The 14045-nt window shown below is 37.7% G+C and overlaps 1 protein-coding gene across 1 annotated transcript in view; it reads right to left on the bottom strand.

The window, feature by feature from the left end:
* Window positions 1-10851: 10851 nt before the first annotated feature.
* CDC73 (cell division cycle 73) overlaps window positions 10852-14045 on the bottom strand; it is a 98514-nt gene continuing 95320 nt past the window's right edge. Inside the window, exons 16-17 of the mRNA XM_042819062.1 lie at window positions 13494-13635; window positions 10852-12271 (exon numbers count right to left, since the gene is read on the bottom strand). Of these exons, the coding sequence (XP_042674996.1) occupies window positions 12235-12271; window positions 13494-13635 (179 nt within the window). The 3' untranslated portion in view covers window positions 10852-12234. The remainder of the gene's footprint in view (window positions 12272-13493; window positions 13636-14045) is intronic.

The following is a 14045-nucleotide window of genomic DNA, read 5'->3' as shown; positions in this document are numbered from 1 at the left end:
ACAGCCTGCTCTGTGCTCCCAATATCGCCACGTGCGTATGTTAAAGATTTCGTTCTGAAAGCCGCCTTTTCCTTCTGATGGCAAAACGGCTTTCGATCTCCAGAATGAAGTACAATAGCACCAACTGCTGCTATCTCACCCGATGGCTGCTAGATCCTATTACTCTAAAAGCACGAGCTACTTCCCAGCACAAAGCCTCATTTACCTCACGAATCAGCTGCAACCCATCTTCGGCCTCAGCTGCCAAAGAAGCTCTTTCATCTCTATTCAAATGCAAACCTCCCGTGATCTGAGCAAAAGGAGAGACGCCGTCCTGAGAGGGCAGCTAGAAATCAGCTTCCTGGTTACACAACAACAAAGTCATTTCCCCCGGAAAAGTCGGTGGAAAAGTATCTCATTCTTGCAACTAGCTGTTAAATGAAGAACTCTCGTTTCACTTAAAAACATCCCTTCCAGATGTTACGTATCTGTCACACATTTCTATGCCTGTCCCATCTCCTTTGACTGGCACTGCAACCGTGTGCAACGCAGAGATGTACCGAACAACATCTCTACTGTGGTTCTAACAATAGAACTCTTGGAGCTGAGAGCTTTTAGCAGCCGCACTTAGCAAATGCTCTGAAGAATTCAACTGGCTGCCTTTTCTAGAGTCCCTGCTATACACTGAGCATTTGGGAAAAAAAAAAAGACTTTTTTTTTTTTTTTTTTTTTAAAAAAAAAAAAGCATAAAAACCCAACAACTTAAACTTGTGCTCTTCTCACCTGTTCTTATTACAGGAATCGTCCACACACGATGTTGCTGCATCAGTACAGCAGATTGGGCAGGCATGGCCTTTGATAATTGGGAGGCAAAAATAACGGGGTGATTACAAGGTAACATACACACCTGTAAAGAACTCTGACGCTCTATATTAAAGGCTAATAGTATTTACCATCAGTAAGAGGTTAAATGTTAATCATAGCCGGGAGGTTGCCTCTGAAATGCAGCACACATCAGAGCCATATCATTTTACAAAGTCTTCACTCTGGTCAGAGATAAATGGCAGTTTTCTAATTATGATTACATCCTCTCATTTGTGCTATAACTGATAATGACAGCAGCGTGCCTGGCCGCCTCGGCTGCTTATCAGCATTCTGATAACTGCAGAATTGCAGGGTACTAAAACTTTTATTGAAGCTTTTGAACAATGAGAAATACATAACAAAACACCTCTAAGAAAGCTCACAGAGAAAATTTTTAAACATTACGTAGAAAGATAACCAATGGCTAAGGAATGCAAAGTTACTGAGGACAGCTGTTTCATGCTTGAAAAAACAGCACACCTGGTTCTCACTTCTGACACCTCTACTTCAAGAACTAAGCAATACCAGTTAAGACATCAGCTCCAAGCCAAAAGCTAATGCCTGGAATCCAAACAACTACTGTCCCAAGATAAACTGCTCTTTGGAAGGTAATGTGACCTAGAAAGCCAGATAACAGCCCTTTTGTTCATAACTAACAGGAACCTTACGCCACCTTTCCACATGGGAATTCATCTCTTGATTTTGATCCATTGCACTTCCCTGTAAAGAGAACAGATTGTCTTAATCAAATGAGAGAACACTGGATTGGTTCAACAGCTTTTGGGGCATGACATTTGCAGTAATTGTTATTTTTAACATGTATGAGTTTGTTCTATTAAGTTTCCTCACAGCACTGTCCAAATAAACCTGATTATGCAAATGTTTCATATGCTCTTTCTTTTTTCAAACTCATTTGCTAGCAGTGACAATCTCACAGCAGATACAGCAGATTGTACATTCCTACAAAACAAAGCAGAACTCACTAATTTTTTCTGTACAGTAAAACAAACCATTCATAATTCACTCTATTTTAAGGCTGCAAGAGACTGTGAGGATTGCCTGGCTTCCCACAGAACAAATGAGATAATTTCATGCTGCAATTCCTACACCTAACTGGTCTCTGATACTCATTACTCCATGTACTATTAACAATTTCAGTCTCTAATAAGCAGCTGCTAGGAGTTGGGTTTCTTTTGGTTGGTTGATTGTTTTTTGTTTTTGTTTTTGACTGAGCAGTACTTTACATATCCATTTCTGCTATGGAAGTTTGCAAGCAAGAATGCTATGCTCTAGATTTTATCCGACAGGACATTTTGATGTCCTTCGTGCAAGCAACAGTTGAAAGTATGCTCTACCAAGCACTGAATCAGTTCTTGCTGCCTCAGCTGTAGCTGAAAGCCTCGAAGAAGCCTTCGGGTTGACCTGAAGCCCTTTTTATGAAATATTTGATGAAATAGGTGTGCTTGTCAGGAGATCCTGACTGTACCCAAGTCCAGAGGCAGTGTGACACAGACAGTTTCCATTTGGCAGCCGTATTGCAGGCCAGCAGCATATGCTGTATATCTAGAACAGGCTTGTGACATGGCCATAGTTTTGGATTTCTCAGCTTGCAACACAGATAGCTACAGCAAGATAAGCAAGTTACTGAGGGTTAAACTGAAGATCCAACAAGCATAATCACATTGAGTTCCCTCACAAGACAATCTTGGTAGAGGTATCTTTAGTGCTAACCTTTTTAGGAACTGGAAAACTACAGGGAAGAAAAAACAGATGCCTCCTGCAATCAGCAAGCTGATAGGTAAAGGAGCACTATTAAATTTCACTTCATACACATGGGAGACATTTGAGATCCCCCAAACCTAATTAATCCAAAACACTCAGTACTCTGTGCCAGTAATAAGAGGCTGGAAACCTGGCTCAATTTATGAAGTACATGCATCTCAGGGATCTTTGTACTGTTAGTTAAAGCACCTTTATTGATGAGGAACACCACCACACAAATGCAGGTTATTTTATGAGGGAACCTTATTAAGAGCCACAGACTGTGGCAGTGTGGCTTTCTCATCCTCCCAGCAGCAAGGTTTACAACACACATATGCATGCAGGTTTCCACATGAACACATCTCTGCAGTCTATTTAGGAACCAAATTAAACACACAAGTTTTGCAGGGAAAGAGATAGAGAACATTGCTATCTAATTGTTCACTCCTCACATCTTTACTTTCACCTCAGTTCTAATTAACGACCAGCTTCGTTCTCCACATGACAACTTTTCCTCTGAAAACATCAATTATTAAGAAGCATTCAGCAATCATCTAGACTTAAAACTTGGATTTGCTCCAATTCTGTACCAATTCTGTGAAGGAGGCTTCTACCTCCAGTAACTATTACTAGTCCTTCTGATGCAGGGATTATGAAAATAAAGGAATGGTAACTATACTGGAAGCTGTCTCACTAAGCCTGTAAACAGTACATAACATTTGCATAAATAGGTAGTTAAAAATAAAGTGGGTTTTTTTGGGTGGTATGGTGTTGATTTCCACACAGAACAATTATTCCATAGTGGTTTGAAGGAAGGTTGACAGTAATACTTACATGGGACAAGAGTAGAAACGCTATGATTATTCTCAAAATGTTGAAATTTAAATTAAGTCAATTTAAAAAAAATGATTCTCTTGGTTTAAAGAAAGGCAGCAGTGCATTTTTCCATGACTGATAAACTGGAGACAAACAAAACAGGACTTACTGCTTTCCACATGGCCACGTGCCTCCCTGGTACCTCACCAAGATGGCAGACAGGGGATAGAGAGGAAAACTATCTTGATTAAACTTGATTAAACTGCCAGAACCCAGTGTGAGAGATGGAGCAGAGCACAGGGCTGATGCCAGCAGGACAACCCGCTCTCAGGAGGCAGCCAGAACCTCTGAGTGTTTCCTGTAAGGAACACATTCCCACCACTTCTCTGGGCTACTTATTTGTGTGTTGAATTGCTGTAGGATAGCAGTGCTTGTGTATCCACAGCAACCCACCACTGCAGCCTAAGGGACAAGATGACACTGGACTATTCTCTGACCAGAGGTAGTCCAAATTAAAGCTGCCAGTGTGTGGATATTTGGATCGACAGATCACTGCAAACCATTTAAGCTTTCCACGTCTATTGTAGTTAGACCAATTCATATTAACAGCAAAAATCTAGAATAATTAATTTCCTTGCCTCACACTCTTTTGTAAGCTTAACAGTTAAAAAGGCATCTGTAGAAAATCATAGTAAAATCGTATTAGCTCCGCACGACACAATGGTATTAGGGCTTGCATCTTATCCCATGACTTTCATAAATCAGATTTACCACTGTTGCAAGTCACACACATTATTACAAATAATTGAAGTTAAAAGAAGTTTTAACAGAAAGGTGAAAGTTAACAGCACAGATTTTTTTTTCTCTCTACAGTGCATAAAATAGCCATTTAGAAGTGTAAGACAACAGCAATCACTGCCAATCTCTAGGCATAAACAGAAATTTCACCTCTGTTTGGGACTTGTTACCTTCACAAGACAGCAAAGAAAGCAAATGCTGATGTTATGAGATAGAAGCAATGAATTCCTAGTTATGTTCAATACTCACAACATTCCATCTCAGAATTAATACTTTATCAGCCACTTATAGCAATTATCCTATGGTATTCCTGATCCAAAATGTGTGTGGAAAAACAGCTGCTTGCACAAATACAAGTGTTGACTTTCAGATTTTTTTTCTAGCTTCAAAATACTTTTTACTTGGTGATCAATTTCCAATAGTAGAGAAACTGCTGTGTTTAGCAGTTATTAGCTACATACTGCACAGAAGTGTAAGCTATGTCAATTTACCCATGACCTAAATTAGGGTTTTGCATGGTCAGCTAGCTTACTCAGGGAGAAAGATGCAATAGTTAGCTGAATCAGACAACTATTTCATTAAAAATGTTTCATTTGCACATTCTAATGAAGGAAATGACATGATTAAAAAGATGCACCATTTTCCAGCGTGGAAATCTTAATCTGTAAGGTCCCACATAGGCTTTTTATGGCACTTCAGTTAATAGACAAACTATATATCACTTCCTCTAACCTTCAGAGCCTTAAAAAAAAAACAAGGAGCAAAATAAACAAAAAGTTAAGCTAACTAAATCCCTGTTGCCTGGAATGACTGCAGAAATACAGCTCGTGATGTTTCTGAACCTCCTCACTTCTTCACCTTTTTGTGGCAGAACAGAATCCTTGTTTCTGCCATGCTACTAAAAGCTTCAACGTTATTGCTGGTTATTAAGGAGTTGTTCAGTCTACAGCCTTTCATCTGTATGCTGTATTTCTAACTTTGGTTTGGAACACGAAGAGCTGCATTAAATAAAACCAGACACCTCTAATCTAAATTTAAGCTTTACTTAATGCTTTACTATCTATTTGACATGGATACGATGCGGACAACAGCTGTTCACAGGGCTAGCAGTATACTACATAGTATGCATTTGGATTACTGTGCCCTCACCCCCAACCCAGTTACGAGGCACCAACCACAATCAACCTATTTTTCCAGTTTTCTGTAATTTATCTATTCCCAGCTATACTACAACCTGCAATAGATATTATATCCTATTGCAAGATATAAATGTAGAGTTAAGGAGCTAACAATTAGAAAATACTCGCCTCCAGGTCCTCCTCACTGAAATAGATTGTATCTGAAGGCATTCATTCCATGAAAAAATGAAAACAGAAAAAAAAAAAATTCCATGATACAATGTGCAAAGAGTGACTGGTCCAGTGACGGCAAATTTAATATTTTCCACTTGCAGACTGCCAGAAGATTAGATTGCTTCTGAAGATACCCATGTGACGTTTATGAAAAGAATACATCTCTGACATACTACCATGTACTTACAACTCCCCCCCAAAGTTTTTGATCTCAAAGTCTGTTTCTTACTTTTGGGAGTGGCTGGAGAACAGTCATCAGTCTGCAACAGACTGTAGAAATATGCCTCCTGAAAGGCAAAATAGTAAGTGCAGAAGTCTCCTTATGCATAAATTCTACTGTAGCTTCATTACTACATCAACTTCTGTTGTATGTCAACATTTCTGTTCAGAAGTATATTGCCACCTTAATTTTGGTATTTTAAAACTAGCAATGTAAAAAAACCCACCAGCATGCATCATGAGGGATGCACGTTTCTTCTCAGTGGAATAAGAACATTAACATAAACGTACGCATATAAAGAGAGAAGTAACTGTGCTTTAGTTTCGTACTTGGAAGATCATCTAACTGCCTTGATCATTGGGGAATGGGAAGCTAAATGAACACCCAAAGTACTCACCAAAGTCAAAGAAATTAAGAAGATTAAAAGTGAAAATCAATATATTTCAAGATATTTTTATATGAGAATCTGCAGGACCGCTCCATTCAATCAAGTCAGACTATTGGGATGGTAATTTAGGGTATTAATCCTCTGCACGCAGAAGTAAATTTGTTCTATGCTGCTTGTGTGTTGTAGAAGTATTTCTGTTTAGTAATCTCACTTTAGGAAGCTTTCCCATTTATGTATTTTCTTGCATCTTTAATCTCATTATTCTCTTTTTAGCAACTTTTCGGTAACCAGACTAATTATTTCCATCATGCATAAAACATAGAGGCTCTTTCATAAAAGTTTTATCAGAGAACAAACAGATCTCTCTCATGTGCAATGTGCAATCTAATTTCCACACGAGCCGCAACAAGTGAATTCAAACAAAGTTAAAGGTAGGTTTCTAGCTTTAAGTACCCCCAGCACAAAGTGGTTCTACATGACTTTCCAGAGTAACCAGTCCTGCTAACACCTCACTGCGTTACTCACAGATTCTTCAGCAGTTTTATTTACCATTTAAAGCAATGGAATAGTGCCAAGAAAAACATGCATCCTTCTGCTGCTGCTTTTACGATCAAGTTGACTCTTGCACTCAAAGTCATCCCACCTTTGAAATTCTGCAGGACATTTTTGCTAAGAATTTTCAAATGGGTGGATGTGAGCTGTTAAGTACATAGAAATGTCAACACTGAACTCTAGATCAGAAATACTGAGTCAAGTCATCTTAAGATTTAACATGTCACTAAGCAGAGTAAGTGTATGACAGTTTTGTGAGTTTAAGTTCAACCTTATGGGAACTTTTTCTCCTCCTTCCATTCAGTGGTGGCTGTCTCTATTTCTAAAATGATTTTGATTCAGTTTCAACCATGTAAACCAGTGGTAAATTTTGTTCCCACTAACACAGGTCAGAATTAATACCTTAAAAACTCCTTTAATCAAACCTTAAAGCAACTCCAAGACTTATCTCTCATACCTTTCAGTGAGACATGCAAAAACCTTACGAAGCAAGTACTTAGTTGTGAACATAAACTACAGCAAAGGAATTTATAGATGAAAATAACAACTCAAGCTATTTTTGTTATTGACTGTATGTCTTGCCTTATATCTTTCAGCTTTACATGTCAGCTAGTTTGTGCATTGTAGTGTCAAAAACCTGAAATGGTTCTGTGCATTTGTATGCTTATGAAAATACTAGAACACGATAACTCAGTTTGGAGGTTCAGCCCACAACCACACACTACTTACCAATTCATTTTTCTTGATGAAATCTCTTTATTCTCCAAACTTACTCTCTACAACAGCAGCACCATCAAGAGAATGATTAACAGACAAGGCAACAGTTGAAGAATGGATTCTACTTTACACACTGGATAATGGTTCCAGTAAGAAATCACTTATGATTGTCAAGTACATGAACTCTACTTACACATCTCCATACTTAAAGCCATCAGTTTCCCATCTCTTCTTCAGTTATCATATCATGTTAATAGCCTTAAGGTAGAACTAACCAAAAAGTCAAACAATACAATCGCTATTGTTGTTAAGATCAAGGACAAAATCAGTATCGGACAGCTGGTGGTTGGAATCTACTACAGGCCACCTGATCAACGGGAGCTGTTGACAAGGCCTTCTTGCTTCATCTTGCTTCATCTGCAAGAGTCACACTTGCAGGCTCTCATCCTGATAGAGGATTTCAAGGGTATGTTGAAAGGGTGGTCCTTAAAAGGGCCACAGAGATAATGAGAGGGCTGGAGCACCTCTCCTATGAAGACAAGCTGAATGAGCTGGGTTTGTTCAGTCTGGAGAAGAGAATGAAGACCCCACTGCAGCCTTACGATATTTAAAGGATGATTTAGCTTAGATGTGTGGAGGAACATTTTCCACTGAGAGGGTGATAAGGCACTGGAGCAGGTTGCCCAGAGAGACTGTAGATGTCCCACTCCCAGAGGTGTTCAAAGGCCACGTTAGATGTGGCCTTGGGCAACCCGACCTAGCACTTTATCCAGCACCTGGCAACTCTGCCTGCAGCAGGGGGGTTGAAACTTGATGATCCTCAAGTTTCCTTCCAACCCAAGCTACTCTGTGATTCTGCTGAATTAGGCATCTGTTCACAACTGAAAACAAAACTGCCATCACTCTTCAAAACAATTAAGTAACAAATAACTCAGAATACGATGTTCAGAGATTTCATTTTGTGACACATTTTTCCAAAGATTAGCTCAACTGTAACCTGCTTGGCCAACAGTTTCTTCAGGCAGCAATTTTAATTTTTCATGAACACATTGCTCTAATAAAGTACTTGGCATTAGTTATGGCTTTTGAATTAAAATGCATTCATGACATTAAAATTTAAAATCACTAAGCCATTAGTTTTGACTGGCTTTTTTCTGTATAGTGTTCTCAAGAATAAGCAACTAAGAACATATTTCACCAGCAAAAGAATGAAAGCTGTAATAAAATACACATTGCAGAGAATAGTAATGTTTTATACACTGCATACCAAATGAAAGCCAAAAACAACTTTTCTATTCTGATTAAGGCTTATCCTTACAACAAATACCATAGTTGAACTTACAATCAAGGGCAACCTAACTGTCTGCCTTCTATATTTTCTTGTATACTCAGAAATGAAAAGGTTTACAGCACTGCAGAACAGTTCTATAAGTTGCCTATTTCCAACAATGACTTGAGTGTCTATTTTTGAAACTGTTTTGCTACAGAAATTTCCATGTAGTAACTGAGGAGCTGAGCTTATTCACTGACAAAGCTGATCTGTGATTTATTCAGGTACGCAAACCCACTATAAAAGGTAGTTGTCCTCCTCTACCTTATGAAAAAATTCTGCTTTGCCTAGGTAGCATTCAGAAAGCTCAAACAGTATAAATCACAGGCAGTGTAGTTCTTAATATGAAACCATTACTTCTGATATCTCTACTGGCATCTAAAACCTTGCCATGAAAAAAATGAAAAAAAATCACCTGCTGACAGTACAGGAACTCAGTAACAGATTTCAAACCAGTTCTCGTCTTATCTTGTTTCACCTTGTTCATTTTGTACCTATGAAACAGTGTGGAGTTATGACACTTAAGATATTTAATGGAAACAGCTAATTCAATTTGTACACTAGTGTCATTCCACTGTTTAATAAACTACAGGCAGTAAAGTAGCTCAGTTTTAGTCGTATGCTTTAATTGAGTACAATTTACACACTTTATACACTTCTATGTAAAGTGTCAAACTTGCTCAACAATAAGAATACAGCTCACTAAAACAGATGTCTGATCCTGCAGCTTCCCCAGTTCTTACTATCAGTTTTCTTTATTACTCCACATTAACTTGTAGATAAATCAAGCATAACGTAAGTGTCAAAAAATCCAGCTGTGTTGCAAAACGCTGCTGCAAGGCTAAATTTTTAAGTCCAAGTAGTTTCATAATCTTATGTGCAGATATTTCTGAAGTCAGTAGGAATGCTATTCTCTGACAGCCTAATTAAACTTCCAATAATGTCAGCAGGAATTTGATTGCAAAACGGCTCATTCTATAAACATCGCTACTTTTATGACTGACAAAGAGACACACAGCCAGACGATCAGGTGCCACCTCCTCCACAAACACATTTTGAACTCGTGATGAAAACTTCCTCCAAGAACAAAACCCCAGTGATGTCAAAGGTCTGCGCTCAATCCATAAGAAGCAGCACACTTGTTAAAAACATAGCACAGGTTTCCTCTTCTGCGAGTTTCACATCCACGTAACTTCATTCCTTTGAGAGAAGCTACTCCCAATATATACATAAATTTACATCTACATCAAACCATCTTCTATGTACAATATTGGATGCTAGACTACACACTTTTAAAACACAAGTGAAATACAGGGCATAGAAAAGAGAAATGGAGTTTGCATATTTTAAGACTATTCCATAGTCTTTACACCGCAGTGCACGTGAAGCAGTTATGTTCAACGTTCAGTATGTTACATTTGGTGCCCATTGTAGATGTTTCTTTGAAACTGCATGGGCCACTGAAGTCTGAAAAAAAGAAAACCAACAAAACAAACCCTTACATTTGTAATTGGAAACATGTCAGAGTGAAAAAGCCACTTACAATCTCTCTGAAGTAGTAACAAACTGTAAGTTTACCCATTCCTTATGGTACTCTCTGCAGTAGCCAGTACAGCTTTTTCTTAATGTAACATAGGTTAAAACCAAACACTGAATGTTTTACCTCACTCAGATACGACATGCATGCACTTCTAATAATGCTTAGGTGTTGGGAAAAAAGTCATGTGGTGCTGACCAAACTGCCTACACAGACAGGAGAACTTTCTAGCATACTTTCAACGAGCTCTGCATTGCTTGCTCTTCTCAGGCCTCCTTTCAGAATCTGTTCAAGTCATCCAGTTACAATTTCTAATCCTGGAGTCTTCTTTTTTTTCGCTTGCTTTTATTTCCATCAAGATAATTGGCTAAACTTAAATATAGCAAACCCAATACAGCATGGATAGAAACATATTATTAAAAACCTTTCAGACTTCACAGTTCTCATATAAATTTAAGACCATCTTAAAAACCTCTGAAGGAAATGGGGCTACTGGATTCCACTAAAATGAAGGTAACATCAAATAAAAAGCAAAACTAAAGAACAGGTAGACCACTTTACTTTTGTCAAGTCTTAAATGTAAAGTATATTAAAAAACATGGTTTTGGATTTCAAGAACGGAATATAAACATGTATTTTATATCCCAAAAAATCCATGCAGGTGTTACAATATCGGATCATTCTCTACATCAACTGGTATGCAACATTATTAAATAGATACACAGGTACCATAAATCCAAACAAATACCATGATCTTCTGGCCTCATTTATACTGTAGCTCAAGCAAATGTGTTCTTTGGTAAACTGAGTAAACTCATTTTCCACTCCGATGCACAACTGTTAGGAGGCCTTATCAGCCACTCATATCAGGAAATGACAACTCCTCTAGACAGTCTGGGCTACTTTTGTCACAATAAAATAATATTAGTGGTGATATCACAGGTATAAATGCAAAGAAGTTAACATTATTCCTCCTTGTGCTGACATTTCCAGGGGAAAAAAAAAAAATCCAAACTGTCCCTTTCTATTCCTTGTTCAGTCCAGGTAACACTTAAACTTGTAGGAAGGTATTTTGATAGATGGGAACATATACGTGCACGGTTCCAGCTTAAATAAAGAGACTTGAGTGGAGAATGGAGATTTAAAACTACCATGACCTGAAGGTATTTGTATTTAAGTTTGAAGATTCGGTAAAGTGGGACATCACAAATCCAAGTCAGTTTCTAGCACTCTCATCTTCCCTTTTTCCAAGACTGACAGAATATACATATACAGGTTGACAATTTGATTTCCAAAACAATCTTCACTTTTCTCAGTTTGCAAGTTCTATTGACTAAAATGTAAATTCATTCACAACAAAATATTTTCAGTAAGTGAAACAATAAGCAAAGAAAACCAAAACTAAGCTCAGAAGCTAAGTGGTTTAGAAAGCCTCAGGAATAACTATGTGTGCGTTAGCGTGTCTATAATTTTTTTTTATACATTATATATGTAGACACATACACACATATATACACACACACGTGCGCACACGCGCACAGGCACACACACATTTGTAACCTGCAGTGAAGATCAATCTATTTTCTAATAAGGAACATAACACATTATTTAAAAATGTGCCTAATTTAACAAAACAGAGAAGAAACTGCTGCTATCAAAATATACAATTTGAATTGCAGACTAGAAGGCTAACAACATTAAAAAAATAGTTTTAAGCAAAACCCCTTTGCTTCTGAATAACAACAGGTATCAACCTGCCATGAAGCATCCAAACCAGATTTTATAAAAAGTTTCAACTGTGACCCTTCTTCATTTGTAAAGTTATTGACATAACATATAGTGCGAGCTCTGGTCTCCAAACTGGAGTCTCTTTCATTGTTCTCAATCCACACTCCAGGAAATGAACGGCAGCTGAAGGATTCAGAATCTCAAGTGAGATTTATGCTTCACCATATACCTAAAAAAACAAGCAAACAAACAACTTTACTACTTTTTTGGTATGTATAGAAATTCTGCTCTCAAGAACAATAAACAGACTTTGTTAAAACTTAACTCTTAGACCATTAGCTAGCTGCTAAATAGATGAAATACCTTACAGGCCATCAAGCTCTGTTAAACACAATATTACCCCGTTAGAAGACAGCTAAAACGTCTGCTTCAAAGAAAATTCATTCTGTCACATGAGTTCTAACATTTGAAAATTGCTGCTAAAGATAACTCATTCAAGTTCATTCTGAGAATTTGAATATGTAGTTTAGCTGAGACTTTTAAATAAGAAGGCACAGAAAGTTTGACGCTCAGAATCATTTAGACAACTCCCACAGGATTTTTCTTTTTGAAGTCCTCTCAATCGTTCAAGCCGTTTGCTGTGCAATCAACATGAAAAGATTAAACACTCATTAAATGCACGGACTTTTCTCTCCCTTCAATATTTCAACCGCTTAATGATAAAAAGTTTCTCTTCTACAACATGAAAAAGATATTACACTGAACTTGGTATTCAAAGAAGGTTCAGAACCAGAGAGAAGCAGGCAAAAGCAGCACCGCTTTTCACAGCTACTGGTACACCTCCAGTCATCAATTCTCATGCAAGGCATTCCTAAAGTACGTGGAATGTTTCAAAAACACAAAGTAAAAACACTACACCTGAACTCAGTACACGTCATTATCTTTTCTGACCTACATCTTCTACCTGGTACTGTGGACTCAGGAGGTACCAGACTAAGATTACGCTTTGTGGTTACTATCTTGAAAGTAGTTTCTCACCTTTACTAGAGACTGTCATCTATAGTAAGGTAGAAATAGGAAAGAGGAGAGATACAGTTCACAACTGCAGTTTGAATGAAGAGCTGGGGGAACAACGGAAAACTGCAGCATGTAGGGTGACATTCTCTGTTCCTTTGCCTCTGCCTAAACGGAGATGGGAAATCACTATTCTAGTCCACGATCAGTAAACCATCCTTCTTTCACATCTGTGGATATTACACTTTGGAGAATAGCATTATTAATTTGTACTGAACATATACTGGTATATATTTTGAGAAGTCTAAACAAATATTTACCACTTAAAGCATTCGTAAGACACTGAAGTTGTATATAGCACTCGTTTCCATAAATTTGTTATTCCTACTGAACATCACAAAAACACAAGCATAAAAGACTTTCAACATGAAATGTACCTGTCCAAAGTTTCCCAGAAGCGTAGAAATACTGGCCTGTCCAAGTGTCTTTTGTGGTAGCTTAGTTCTAACACTGTTACATCCCATTTCTGTACATTTGGATCCAGACGTACCTCATCATATTTGAGATGAAAAGCTTTAACTACAGGAAAAAAGAAAAGGTTTAACATACAAACAAGAGGACTTCACAGTTTTCATTATTATTCAAAAAAGTGTATCTCCCTTTTTCAAAACGAAATCCAAGAATAAAACTAACAAGTCTACCTCTCAAGAAAATCTGTTAGTTAATATTGAACTGAATACAGTGGTCAGTGATCACTGTCTGGCGCTAACACCACACCACAGTTCTATGCAAAAGGGCTATTTTTAGCCCATTTTATCTTTTATTTATCTCTCTCAGAGCTAATTTTATCTTTTTAGATACATAAATTTCAGGAGAACAGTAGGAGACTCATTGCCAATTCATGAGCATTTTTCAGAAAGCCAAGATATTATTTTTGAAGATTTCTGAATTCCTCAAACCCTTTAAAAAAAAAAAAAAAAAAAAAAAAA

Source organism: Centrocercus urophasianus, unplaced genomic scaffold (genome assembly GCF_019232065.1).
Source record: "Centrocercus urophasianus isolate 14NV4802_14NV808 unplaced genomic scaffold, USGS_Curo_1.0 seq_18, whole genome shotgun sequence".
NCBI lineage: Eukaryota > Metazoa > Chordata > Aves > Galliformes > Phasianidae > Centrocercus > Centrocercus urophasianus.
Note: the sequence above shows the minus strand (reverse complement) of the source record. Positions and strands in the feature narration are given on the sequence as shown.